We start from the raw sequence: 13,624 nt of genomic DNA, 5'->3' as shown, positions 1-13,624 counted from the left end.
GAGATAGCCATGGACTTCATTGTGGGTTTGCCTAAGACATCAGCCAAAGAAGATGCCATTTGGGTGGTGGTGGATTGTCTGACGAAGACTGCTCATTTTATCCCTGTAAAGGTTAAGGACCTGAAGGATAAATTGGTTAAACTATACTTCATCGAGTACCATCGACAATTGTTTCAAATAGAGATTCTCGATTAACTTCAAGATTTTGACAGAGCTTGCAAAAGGAGATGGAACGGCGTTGAAGCTTAGCACTGCCTTTCATCCATAAACGGATGGTCAGTTGAAGCGGACTAACCAGATCTTAGAAGACATGCTGCGAGTTTGTGTCTTGGACTTCAAAGGCAATTAGATTTAGTGCCTACTTTTGATCAAATTCGTTTACAACAATAGTTATCAATCAACAATTGGGATGCTATTGTACAAAGCACTCTATGGACAAAAGTGTTAGTCATCCTTGTATTGAGACAATATTGGAGAGAGGCAAATGTTAAAGTGTGAGATGATTCAAGACACTCGAGGTAAGGTACTTATCATGAGGCAAAGGATGACCCAACCCAAAGTTGATATAGAAAACTATGCAAATAATCGAGGCAACCATTGGAATTCGAGGTGGGAGACCGTGTATTCCTAAAGATATCGCCGATAAGAGGAGTAATACGATTCGAGAAGAAGGGGAAGTTGAGTCATCGATTCGTTGGACCTTTTGAGGTTACTCTGAAAGTAGGAAGACTAACATATCGAGTTGCCTTACCTTCGAATCTACCAGGGATGCACGACTGTAATATTTGCTTACTAAGTCATGAACTTACAAAGTTATTTGCGATTTAGCAAATTGCTGAGGTATCGAGTGAGAAAGTTCACTAGAATAAAGACGCCAAGCAAATGTCTCACAATATCATGTCTTGTTAGTATTTAGAATATTATTGGAGGCTATGCATATGTAGTTAATGATACTATTGGATATTTATAATTGTAGTAAATCCCAAATCATGTATTTCCGGTTCCCGCTTATTTTACCCTATTATTTTTTATGGACGGTACCACTAGTCAATTACCAGTTAACTGAGCTAAAGGTATTGCCAATAACTCTTCCAACATGGATCAAATTAATCAATCCAATTTTGGGGGCGTTACAAGCAGTTTGTATCTTGGAATAGTAAAAGTGGGTTTTCACAAATATAACATGTATTGCTTACGTTATTATGCCTTTAATGAAGTATGTGACATAATTCCACCAACAACCAACGATATTTTGAAGTAGAGAAATCATAGTTATCTTTCATATAGTCTATCCAAACCCTTAACCCTTTCTTGGTAGGGTTGATGCTACCGCGAGGGACTTGTAATATAATACTAGTGCCCCGAAGGTACGATGTTGGGATTATGCCCTGAATCTCAATGATTTTATATTTGTGTTAACATTTAAATATTTAGAGGATAGTACTTTTTGCTCCCATGAAGTACAACGCCTTGGCACTTTTTTCCATATGAACTATCAACTGTGACACCCGACCCCCATGAACTACTATTTTATGCCCAAAACCCCATTTCGTCAGTCAAAGGCCCCTTCCGTCAGTCAAAGGTATTAACTGAGACGGTCTACCCGTCACTTTGCCCTCATGAACTACAATTCATTGGCACTTTGCCTCCATCAACTATAACGTATTGTCACTTTGCCCCCATGAATGACAACACATTGTCACAATGACCGTCTGAGTTAACACCATTGACTGATAGAATGGTCCTTTAACTGACGAAATGGGGTTTTGGGCATAAAATAATAGTTCATGGGGGTCAGATGTCACAATTGGTAGTTCATGGGAGTAAAGTAAAAATGCATTGTAGTTCATGGATTCAAAATATACTTTCCCCAAATATTTATAATAAATATATATACGTGTTATATTCACTGATTAAAATTATTTGAACATATAGATAAAAATATTGAACGCGCATTTTCCAAATACATTTGGTCGTTTGAAAGCTACCCTCAGAATATCTTTTCACTTATTCTTTTTGATAATAACATCTGCCATATTTTCTCATTAAGTGATTAACCAAATCTGTATTTTTGGATTGCAAATACACACATCAAGGATGATATTGGCTGATGTGTGTATTTGCATATTTCAAAAAGGCAAAGGAGAAGATGATGTTCAAAAAGAAAGAAGGGTGTCAGAATGTCTCTACATTTGAATAGATCATCATGCATGTGCTTCAATGTATTAATTATGCTTGTATTTTGGATTTGAAGCTTATATTTTATTTGTAGTCTGTGTGTTTGAGTTTCAATATATATATTTTAACTTGTACGATTGACATCCTTTTGTTGAACGATTGAGCTTCTTTTTGCACTCTTTCATGTGTCTCTTAGATTTTCACCATGAACATTAATGAATGTCGTCCAAATTAAGTGGAGGAGTTCTAAGGTTGTGGTGTCATTTTTATTACCTTCATATTTAGTAATCAACCTTTTTCATTTAGAATTAATATATTTATATATATATTAAAAAAAAAAAAAAAAAAAGACAAAAATTTCTTACAAACTAGCTTCTAAAAGTGACATGTGTCTCTTGCATGTAAAAATCTGTTAAATCACTAGTTATCCCAAAAGTATAAGATTATAAGAAGAGATAGATTTAATTATTTAATGAATACTTTAATACACTCCCTCACGTGTGGGCTCGAACTTCCTTTTAATATGTAAAGCCCAACAAGTGAAATATTTAATTAAAATGGGTGTGACGGAGTTAATGTTCGATCTCAAGACCTTTGGCTCTAATACCATGTTATATCACCAGTTATTTCAAAAACTTAAGCTTATAGGAAAATGTAAATTTAATTATTTAATTAATATTTTAATATGATCACATGGTTTTTTGTTTTTTTGACCAGCATCACATACTTTTTTAATAGCTTAAATGACGCATGTCTCAAATATTATATATAAGATCCTATAATAATATTTCATAAGAAATGGTGATCTTCTAACCAAACGAGGCCGTAGCGTCGCATTGCTGAAGGATTAAGTTCCCATCCTTGCATAAACTCATCACATTTATTTGGGATGTTTCGCAAGTAAATTCCATCATCTTTTACTATCCAATACAATCGCATTTATTAGACCGAATGCAATCGCATCTATAAGCAAGCCAATACGGCGCCGTCCAAAACACTTGGACATCTACCTTATTAACCCTGGCGCACCAGTAAAGAGTTGTCTCCAACGAGTTTGGTGTGAAACTCCAAGAGAATTCATCCCCAAACACAACATCGTGCATGCCCATATCATGATTGTCTTGGGACATGCAATCAACGGACAGCGTATATCTACCGCTCACATTATTAACAACGTGGATATCCCATGTTTGGGACAAACATATCAAATTTAAGGATGCCAAAACAAGAAAGAAGATCATTAAGCCATTGTGAGTTGTCATTGTTTTAGCTTCTCTTGTGATGCTACAAGTGATGGACTATAATTGCATCTATAAAGGGTATTTATGCAACAAAATTTAGGGTATATTTGGGTATACGTTTGAGGGGATTGAAAATGCGTTTAATACTCAAAAAGTCTGTTTAAAGAAAAAAAAAATACCCATTTGGTAAAAAGAATTTAAAGCGCTTTTAAAGGTCCAAAAAGCTTAAAATCAGCCAAAACATACATTTGGCAAAAGCTTAAAAATAAAGCTTTTGTCAAAAAGTGTTTTTTATTTAAAAACTCTATTTTTCAAATACAATCTCACAAATGCTCTTAGTGATTGTGGTTGTTGGAAAAGTCTTGTTTTGAAGGTTAGTTTATTTTTATTTTTATTTTCTTTTTAAAAAGTTAATTAATTTTTAGTATTTAAAATTGAGTGGGACATGTAGCGTGGTATGGATTGTTGAATGAAAGTTGGATGGCCAAGATGAATAAATAGAGAATCTCCAATTTCCCCTCCAATGGAAGGGATCCAGATCCTTGTGTGATCGGTTGGTGAGATTGATGGGATTTCCTTTTTTTTTAGTTCCACCATATGAGTACTTTTTTAATACTCCCCTCAAGTTATAGGACACATAAGCAATTTGTTTGGTTCAACGGTTTGAAAAATAACAATTTCAAAATATAGGTAATGAAAACTTGATTTTTAAAAACGCAAAACAAATTATTAATCTATATAGGAAAACAATCTAATAGCTAGAGAGGTTGTTATACAATTGTAGCATGACATGTCATTCCCTTTTCCTGAGTTTGCCCTATGTTAAATTTTAACAAGGCTAAGTAGAATTTATTAAGTAGCCCTGATAATTTTTATTGGCTGAAATTTTTTTGTTTATTTTTTTTGCATAGAATTCTATATTTGATTGTTATAAGTAAATAATAAATGTTCATTATGCAACTATTTGTCTTGTTGGAATCCCCTGGCTTGGTAAATGTTCATTATGCTTCTCACCATCACGATGGCCAATGTTGAAATGCCAAGGTTTATTACATAATGGAGTTGCTACCAAATGTGGGAAAATAAAGTAAATGCACGGCTAAGTTAAGATTTTATGTAGCACCCCAGATTTTAATTTTCGATTTAAGATATCTTAACTTGATATTAAAGTTAGGTTGATTTATATGTTAGACACAATAATAACGTTTGAGGAATTTAAGAAATTATATGAATATTAATAGAAATAAATGAAGGCTGGAGTGCGAACATAATTAGTGAAAGTTGTGTGGAGTGAAATCTAGTTTTAGAAGTTAAAACCTTTGAGGCAAGTTTAGAATCAAGATAATTTATAGGTCAAAATCAAAATTAAGAAAAAAAAGTATAGAAAATATCTTAAGACCCCTATTATTTTATTAATAATGATAAGTACTAAATATTGCATATTTGACCCACTTAATTTGCATCCGTTAATCCTTTAATTGTATTATAATCTAACGTTTTGTATTAATTTTGTAATTTTAATGTTTTATAGATTGCTAAGAAAAAACTGCAAATTTAAGGTAAAAAATGCAAAATTTAAAAGAAAGCCATCAATGAAAGGGATCAAGCACACCATACTACCGCTCGAGCATAGCTCTCACGCCGATTTTTGAGAAAGAAACCTTAGAAAGACCTATAAAAAGAAAAAGAAAGGGGCTGGAGACATCAATCCCTTTTCTTACATGAGATTCATAAGATGGGTTTCTATTAAAAGAAATGCAACATGCACTTTTTAGTGTTTACTTCCAAGTTCGTAACAGTGAAATAAAAAGTTAATGATGATCCATTCAAAACTTAATAGTAATTTTCACTAACATGTCAAAAACTGTAAAACATGCACTTAAATGTAAACATTTAAAAATGCATGTAACAATTTATCTTCTAGTAAAGCAAAATGATATATATACTTCTAAGTACTTACTCCTTGATGTGGACACTAAAAATTACTATTAAATTTCGAACGAATTAATCTCTATATTTCTCATCAATAGAGATTTTCTATTGATTTTCAACCCCTGATTTTCATAACACATCATAGAGAAAAAACCCTTTGGAGTATTCATTTGAAAGAATATGTAAAATGGGGTTCGAGAGTAATTTCTTTCTTAAGAAGACCACAGCATCCAGAGGCTTGCTTCTCTATGACAGACAAACTAGACATAGGTAAATCAAGGTGCTGATTGCTAAATAACTGCAACCACCACCAAGATGGACAATAGGTCTTCTAAAGATACAGGAAACGAGAAAACCATTCTTTCTTTTTTTTAGTGATAGGAATCCTTGTTTGGGGGGAAGAAGAAAGACAAAAAGATTATGACCCTACTAGATAAGAAGACATCAAAACGGTCACATGTAAAACCATTTGGTTTTCACAAATTTCTTCTATTGATAACAGTTCACAGTTAAAGCATTTATGTCAATAATTCCCAGCAGAGAAAAAGCATTTGAACTTCTCCATGCCAAGAGAAAGAAGTCCTACAAGTGAAAGGAAAACAGAGTAGCAGACCCCGAAAATTAGGCATTTACTCTTATTTTCACGGAAGTTAAAATCCATGTTGCAATCCGCTTATGCCTTGCTCTATATTCATAGGCTCAGCTTCCTAAGCTTCTGCGATCTGCATATCAGAGACAAGTCATATTTAAGTAACAAAGCTAATTCCAAAATACTCATCACAGTTAGTCCCAAGAAGGGGTAGAATTTACTTACTTTTGATTCATGAGGCTCCAGCTTAGTCAGCTTGGCAAACATGTTGCCATAAAACTTGGCTTGCTTCTTATTATATTCCTTGACCTTCTCCTTCAAGGTCTTGTACTCGAGCTTCACATCCCTGTTTCAACATAACAAAAGAAACATATTAGCCAGATAATTGAAGTTAATATCAATTTTGCTCCCTGGTTTTGTATCTTAGTCTTAAGCTATCATGTACAAGGAATCAACCTTTGAATGAGACCTATTCATATTAGGAATTTTGGTTATTTCAGGAAGAGAAAACTAAAGGCTATACACTAACTAGTCAAGAGATTGCATGTACCTATTGTCAGGGTCGATTTCAAGAGCTTTCTTGATATCAAACTCAGCTAAATCCAAGTCAGTTAGCTGAATATATGCCTGAGCCCTTCTGTAAAGAGCCTTAACATTTCTACTCTCAAGCTCTAACACCTGCATATTCACAAGCAATCAAGTCATAAACGTAAATAGCCTAAAAGACAAGCCACAAACAGCAACAAAACGTTGAACCAAAATCTATTAACCTTGGTGCATAATTTTTCAGCCTGCTTGTAGTCTTTTAACTTCAACTTGCAAGCTGCATTGTTCAGATTGCAAGCAACCTTCACTGCCTTGGCCTGCTTTTTCTCCTCCTCACCAAAGGAAGTATCGTATTCAATGTACTTCACCGCCTACACAAATGAAAGACAATATTACCAAGGGGCATAACACAAAAAGGGAACATTGAAGCGAGTAAATTGCTTGGGGTCCTTTGTCGCATTCCTCATTCCATATACCCCATGTACCTTCTCATATCTCTTGGAAGCCCTTTCATATTTACCAGCCTTGAACAATACATTTCCTTCTTCCTTCTTTTTAGCAGCAGCTTCAATTTTCTCCGGAGTGTTCATATCCCATGATTCCTTCTCCTGCAGAAACCATTAGAAAAAATTTGAATTCAAGACCCAAAAACATAATTGAACGAATTATCTATACAACTAAATAGAGACCTGTGCTATGAACTAACCTTGTCAAAAGATACCAGCTCAGCCTCATAGGACACAGTGGAGTTAGGAGGAACCACAGCCAACTCCTGCTGGGACTCAGAGGAGCCAAAAGCATATTCCGGTGCAATAGTCAATAGTGCTACCTCACCCTTCTTCATTGTCATCACAGCTCTATCAACCCCATCAATAACTTGCTCTGACCGACAAAATCAGTCCACAAGTCAGTCAACACACAACAAAATCAAACAAAACTTATGACCAACAAAGGGTTACTCCAGTACTTACCATCATCTGTCTTGAACTCAAGCAGCTCGTCTCCATCATCATGACCTTTCTTTAAAAATACTGTACCATCTTGCAGTTTACCAATCAATTTCACTGCCAGTGCAAATAAAGGAACTTGTCAGGAACTGGACAGACTATCGTAGGTAAAATTTTACATTCTTATTTCTAAAAATTCTAACACTAACATCTGACAACAGCTCCATCACTTGGACGCTCATAACCCTCTCCTTCTTTCAAGATCTTCTTAATAACTTTCTTGTCATCAGTAACTTCTGATACAATATTCCATGATACCAACTCCAGCGTTATCTGTAGTGTTGCATTTGGTGGTACTGCACCTACATCACCAGAAGCTGGCTTACCCTTTTCCCCAAATGCATCTGCAACCAGAAGCCAATAAAATAAGAAAAACTGCACTCAAACACCTGGCTCCAAACGACCAGACGTCAAGAATACAACTTACATTGTGGCTTCACTGTGAGAAGCACTTTTTCCCCTTTTTTCATTGTTTTAACAGCCTTGGACAACGCAGGGCAGAAATGACCTGTTCAAAAGTAGATTGCATTAAATAGGTAAGGCCAACATTCATCCCGAAGTATCATTGTTTCATAAAAATACAAAGAACATACCCTCTTTGACAGTGAATTCTACTCCATCCGATTTTGCAATGAGTGTTCCATCCTCAAGGCAAGCTTCGTACTTAACTGCAATCACAGAAACAAGGATTATCAGTTACAGCGATATCATTCAAACAGCAAAACAATAGAATAGTTTCTAAAAAGAAAAACACATAAACACTACAACATACCGAAGACTTCATCGAGGTCCTTTGGATTCTCCCACTTCTCTCCTTCCTTTAGAATCTTCTTAAATATTCCACCATCCTTGCATATGTCCTTGACACTAGTCCACGACAGCAAATCAACATCAAATTGCAAAGTGGCACTTGGAGGAATGGTTGGAGAAGAGCCAGATTCACCATAAGCCAGCTCAGGAGGAATGGTGAAAAGTGCATTTTCTCCTTTCTTCATAGTTTTGATACCCTGGTCCCATCCTTTAATTACTTGTCCTGCAACCACATCAGAAAAGCATGTCAAACAAGTATCACTTCACCTTAAATCTCTCATCTTCAACAAGAAGCCAACATTATGATGTTTTGAAGATAAGGAAATGACAATGGCTGAGCTTAGCAATAGGTTTCTCAAATTGTTTTTCCTTTGGGCGGGAGCCTTGAACATTCCTCAAGTTTCTACTATGCCTCAATTTGTGGAATTGTGTTCTTTTTATCTTTAAAGGGGTGTGTGTCTTTGTATACTTCCTGTGTACTAGGGTTGCACCCCTCGGAGCTTTCTAATGAATACTTATTTATCAAAAAAAAAAAAAAAAAGAACTTGTGTTTATACCTCCTTCAACAGACATTGTGCTTTGCATTTCCCCTTTCTAATCTTAGTTGCATCCTACAAATGTTTACCTCCCTTCGTACCTGAAATATCTCTAGTGTTGATAATTTTTTGGTTACTGAACATTTTACCTTCCTGATAATGAGTGTATCAGGAGCTATATCCTTTGTTGTCTCTCATCTTGGTCTTTCGCTCTGGTTTGCATCCACCTTGATGCAAATTAATTTTAAGAAATGCTTTTAATTTGCTTTACAGCTTACTTGACTGCTGCCTAGGAAGATTGCCCCCTCCGATTAGGTCTTTGTTTGATTCAGTTCTTGATCATAATTAACTTTAATTCCCATCAGATACATGTAAATTGTGTTGGAAATTAATTATAAGGTAACTCTATGTGGACCCGTAGAGGTTGGACACTATAAAAGCACGATAAAAAAAAATGCCTCGAAGCATACTCATTTCCCCTTGAATTCCATCTACTCCGAATGCAATTAATGCAATTGGGAGGTTGAGGGCATGGGAGGTTTTATTCCCCTTGTGGGCAATAAAACCAAAGGGGAATAAAACCTCCCATGCCCTCAACCTCCCAATTGATGCATACTAGTTCCAATCAATGGCTAACTGGTACTGAGCCACAACACTACATTGACTCTCCATAAACCGAATTTTCACAACACATTCAACCAGACAAATGGGATTTGCATCTAAACCTCCGTTGTTAGAGATCCTCCATTAATTCTGTTACATTAAGTTCATTCCATATAGAATTTACGCAAGCATGTCCAGATAACAATAATAGATATCTCATCACATACTACTCATTAAAAAAAAATATATCTCATCACATACTAAACAAAACCCATCTTAGCAAGGAAGCAATTTGAAACAGTTATAGAGAGCTCAATAACATGTAATAATCAATCAGAAAGGGAAAAACAAAGGCTCACCTTGGCCGAGGGTGAACTTGAACGGCGTCCCCCTATCGCGGCTGGAATCAAACTTGGTCCCATCGAGCAGAGTGCCCGTATAATGAACTGCAAAGAATCATTTCAATAAACAGAGAACAAAAGGCAAAAGAAGAGCGAAAGATATAATGGAACGAGGATCGTGAAGAGTACCTTCGACCTCGTCGCCATTCTCGGGAGTGTCCCAGCCCTCGCCTTCCTTGAGAAGCTTCTTCTTCAAGCCCTGCTTGCCGATCTCCTTCTCCTCGCCGACCTTGAGAATGGGGCCCTCGTCCGGCAGATCCAGGTCGTCGTTCATCATCTCCTCCGGCGGCGGCATATCGAAATCCTCCTCCATTTTCCCACGCACAAACGATAATCGAATACTCTAGAGACAGAGAGCGAAAGAAGCTATAGACTGCGAGTGACCTTTGGAAATGGGGCTTTTATAGCGTGCACAGAGAGAGAGAGAGAGAGCTTGGGGCTTTTTTCTAGAGTGTTCCAAAGGGTTTTAGAGAGTGACAAATGAGAAAGGGATTATTCCGATCAAGGGTCAAGATGGTTCCAGAATCCACAGAAAATCGATTATTTTTGCCTCGACTCGTGTGAGGGAAGGCGTTTTTGGCTTCTGATCGCTGCTGATTGAATCGACGGCTGAGCATTTTTACTTTTTTTGGGAGGAGGTTTGTTATTTATTTTTACTTTTTGTTGTGAACATTTATTATCATATTTCTCTTTTCTTTGTTGAGGAATGAAGAGTATTTTGGTTCCCTCTTGTTCACAACCTTTTGTTTTTTAGCCTCGGGTGGCAAGTGAAATCTTTGATAATTTTGGAAATTGGATTTAGTGTGGCATTGAATTTTGTTGTATAAAATCTAATTCTTATTAGTGTTTTGGCCTAATCTCTAAAATTATAATTTTGTAAATAGATCGTCAATCCCAATCTTAAATAAAAACAAAGTAACTTAGAAACTAAAGCTCTTTAGACACCACAATTTACCACAATTTTTTGTGAAGTTTGTGTGGATGAAGTGTGTAACGCCCCAAAATTGGCATTGGATCGTTCTAGTAGGGTTATTGGCAATTCCTCCCATTCAGTTAACTAGTAACTAATTCAAGGGATCGTTCATCTAACATACTCAGTAAATATAAGCGGAATGTGAAAATGACAGATATAAGATATCTAAAAATCATAAAATATGCATGTATTGCCATTAATCATAAAATTTGATCTAGTAATAAAAAACATTCATTCTAATCAAACCTGATATTGCAAACCAGACTCCTGGCTTCCTTCCTTTAAAAGATCATTTTAAAATAGATAACTTAACAAGCTGCAAATATTGCGCAAGTCTAAGACTTAATAAGTAAATATCACAGTTGATTATGAAATGAGTTATCGTTATATGCAGAAGTAAACATGTAATTTTCACAAGCAAATTATTTTTGCCTATGTTATTACACCCCAGAAATATAGTTTTGATTTTTGAGAAGTGTATGTATAATTCCAGCGATAATCGCCTATGAGTTTCAATGTAGCAAACTATATCATAATATGTCATAACTATCATACATGGTCTACCCGATATATTATCTATTCTCAGCAGGGTTGACGCTGTTCCGAGAGACCTATAATACAATATCGATGCCCCAGCTATTGCACACTACCGTCCATACATAACACTAGCAACCCGACCAAGCCGATCTTAGGTGGCCCACGCTACTAATAATATACATCATGTAATGATCCGTCAATCAAAAATGATTACGCCAACCATGAACAATCATTAGATCCAAGGCCAATATAAACACACGCATTTTGACCATAGAATTAAGTTTATATAGTAAGTTCATGGATATATATCGAACATACCGGTGTACCATGTTATACTATGTATCTTATCAATCAGTTATTAAGACATTTACCCAATTGCATGAAAAATAATTATGCTCATAATATATGCGTGCTCAGTTAGCTAACATATCACACGTTTTTATGAAAAGCAGTCGTAAGTATTTAATTACCTTGTACGATTGCTCTAATTTTCAAACATTTCAATTCCATGCTATAACGAAACATAGTTTATCATTATGCATAGTACAAGAGAACCTATTATAAACACATAAGGTCCTAATCGAGAAGCAAACTAGTTAAAAGGTCACAAAACCCTAATTTTACCCATTCTGAACATTGTTTGAACATTTTGGCTTTTGGTTGAACGTTCGATCAGGTTGTAGAGAACGGTCGGTCAGATGCCAGACTACATACAAAGCTTCTATCCTCAAACACTACGTAACAAATCTCATCCTAGGCTCTTAATGGGTATATGAAAACATAATGAACCATAATATCATGCAAACGTAAGAAAATTAAAGGTGTTCTAAGACGTTTAAAAACCGTTTTGCTTTTTAAAGAGAATAATCGCACAAACTCATCATGTCACTTTAAAACTTTGTGGGAGGCATGAAAATAATGAGAACAATAAGAAAACCAACTTAATACAGATGGGTTTACCTTGAAGATGGAAACCCATCTTCAAAATCTCCCCATTCTCTCTCTAAAATATCATCTCACTCTAGGGTTAGTGTTTCTAGTACATGGGTGAAGTTTGGGGCGAGGAATGGGTAGTATTTATAGGGCCGGGAGTGGCATGATCTAAAAAAGTGGGTAATGGGTTAAAATTGTTTTTCAGACTAACATCGAACAAATGATATTATGCGTGAACGTTTGATATACTATTATACAGTAGTTTTAGGGTTGTAGGCCGAATGTTTGGACAATACCTAATGGTTCTTGGGTTGGTCGTCGAATGTTCGAAGTGGTCCTTGGTCAAACGTTTGCAATAAAAGTTGAGGTTGAATGTTCAGTGATCCCCATAAAACATTCGGCCAGAAACTAAAATTGGGTTTTGAGGTGTTTACATAAAAAGGTTTTCTTAAGAAGAGTAACACCTACATGGTTTAAAACACCTTGTTATTAATGGAACATGATGAAATAAAATAGTTGTTTTTAATTAGTAATCTCTTTTTAGGCTTTTTGACATTCAAGGCATTATAAGGTGTTTCAGGGTAATCGACCCATTACTCACTTTACAAAACAAAGTTGGAAAAATATTGATGTGGCATTTAGAAATAAGACCGGTAAATCAAATACATATCGCAAGTTCAAGAATAAGCGGGACACATTGAAGAAAGATTGGATTGCTTTGAACAAATTAAAGGGAAGTAAAACTGGATTGGGATGGAATGTAGTCAAAAGAAACAATAAATGCAACAAATGAGTGGTGAAATTTAAATGTGTGTTTCTTATAACCAATTTATGTGGATTTTTTTAAAAATGAATACTACATACTTTTAGCTATTAATATGCGCATTTCGTTATGTAGGAAGTTCTTGAGGCTTCAAAATTTTGGGAAAAAGGTTTAGATATCCTTCATTTATTAGACATTATGCTCAGAGACACTGCAGCCATTGGAGAAATTGCATGGACCCCTACTTCAGGTGTTTTACATACTAATTTTGAGATTCTCGTGGAGGTGTCATGTGACTCATCTGGTGAGGAAGCTTCTCAATACGGTCATGATGATATCGAGATACTTTGTCCTACACAACCACCTAACCACCTAATCCTACAAAGCCAACCCAAGAAAAGAGAAAGAAGTGAGTAGCTACCTTCATGCAAAATAAAGGGAAGAAAGGAAGAACGACGTTAAAGCTGATACACGAGCTCGATTGTATTAGTGATGCAGTAGAGTTAATGTAATACCCCAACTTTTAAATCGTTTTAAAAAGAGTTTTAACTTCTTACTCGACAAGTTAATAGCCT

The 13,624-nt window shown here is 35.6% G+C and overlaps 1 protein-coding gene and 1 pseudogene across 1 annotated transcript; one reads left to right on the top strand and one right to left on the bottom strand.

Annotated features, from left to right (window-relative positions):
- Positions 1–5,785: 5,785 nt before the first annotated feature.
- LOC132163878 (peptidyl-prolyl cis-trans isomerase FKBP62) lies at positions 5,786–10,390 on the bottom strand. Its single transcript, XM_059574259.2, has 13 exons — positions 9,973–10,390; positions 9,802–9,888; positions 8,266–8,526; positions 8,087–8,161; positions 7,921–8,001; positions 7,643–7,837; positions 7,458–7,550; positions 7,193–7,368; positions 6,972–7,094; positions 6,711–6,857; positions 6,491–6,618; positions 6,166–6,286; positions 5,786–6,073 (listed from the first exon to the last, which is right to left on the bottom strand). Exons 1-13 carry the CDS (start codon positions 10,154–10,156, stop codon positions 6,059–6,061), a joined length of 1,686 nt encoding a protein of 561 aa, XP_059430242.2. The 5' UTR covers positions 10,157–10,390; the 3' UTR covers positions 5,786–6,058.
- On the top strand, positions 10,324–13,561 carry LOC148587206 (uncharacterized; annotated as a pseudogene).
- The last annotated feature ends 63 nt before the right edge of the window (positions 13,562–13,624 follow it).

The sequence above is a fragment of the Corylus avellana genome, chromosome 2, assembly GCF_965113065.1.
Source record: "Corylus avellana chromosome 2, dhCorAvel1.hap1.2, whole genome shotgun sequence".
In the NCBI taxonomy this organism is placed as follows: Eukaryota; Viridiplantae; Streptophyta; class Magnoliopsida; order Fagales; family Betulaceae; genus Corylus; species Corylus avellana.
This window is presented reverse-complemented; position numbering and strand designations above follow the sequence as displayed.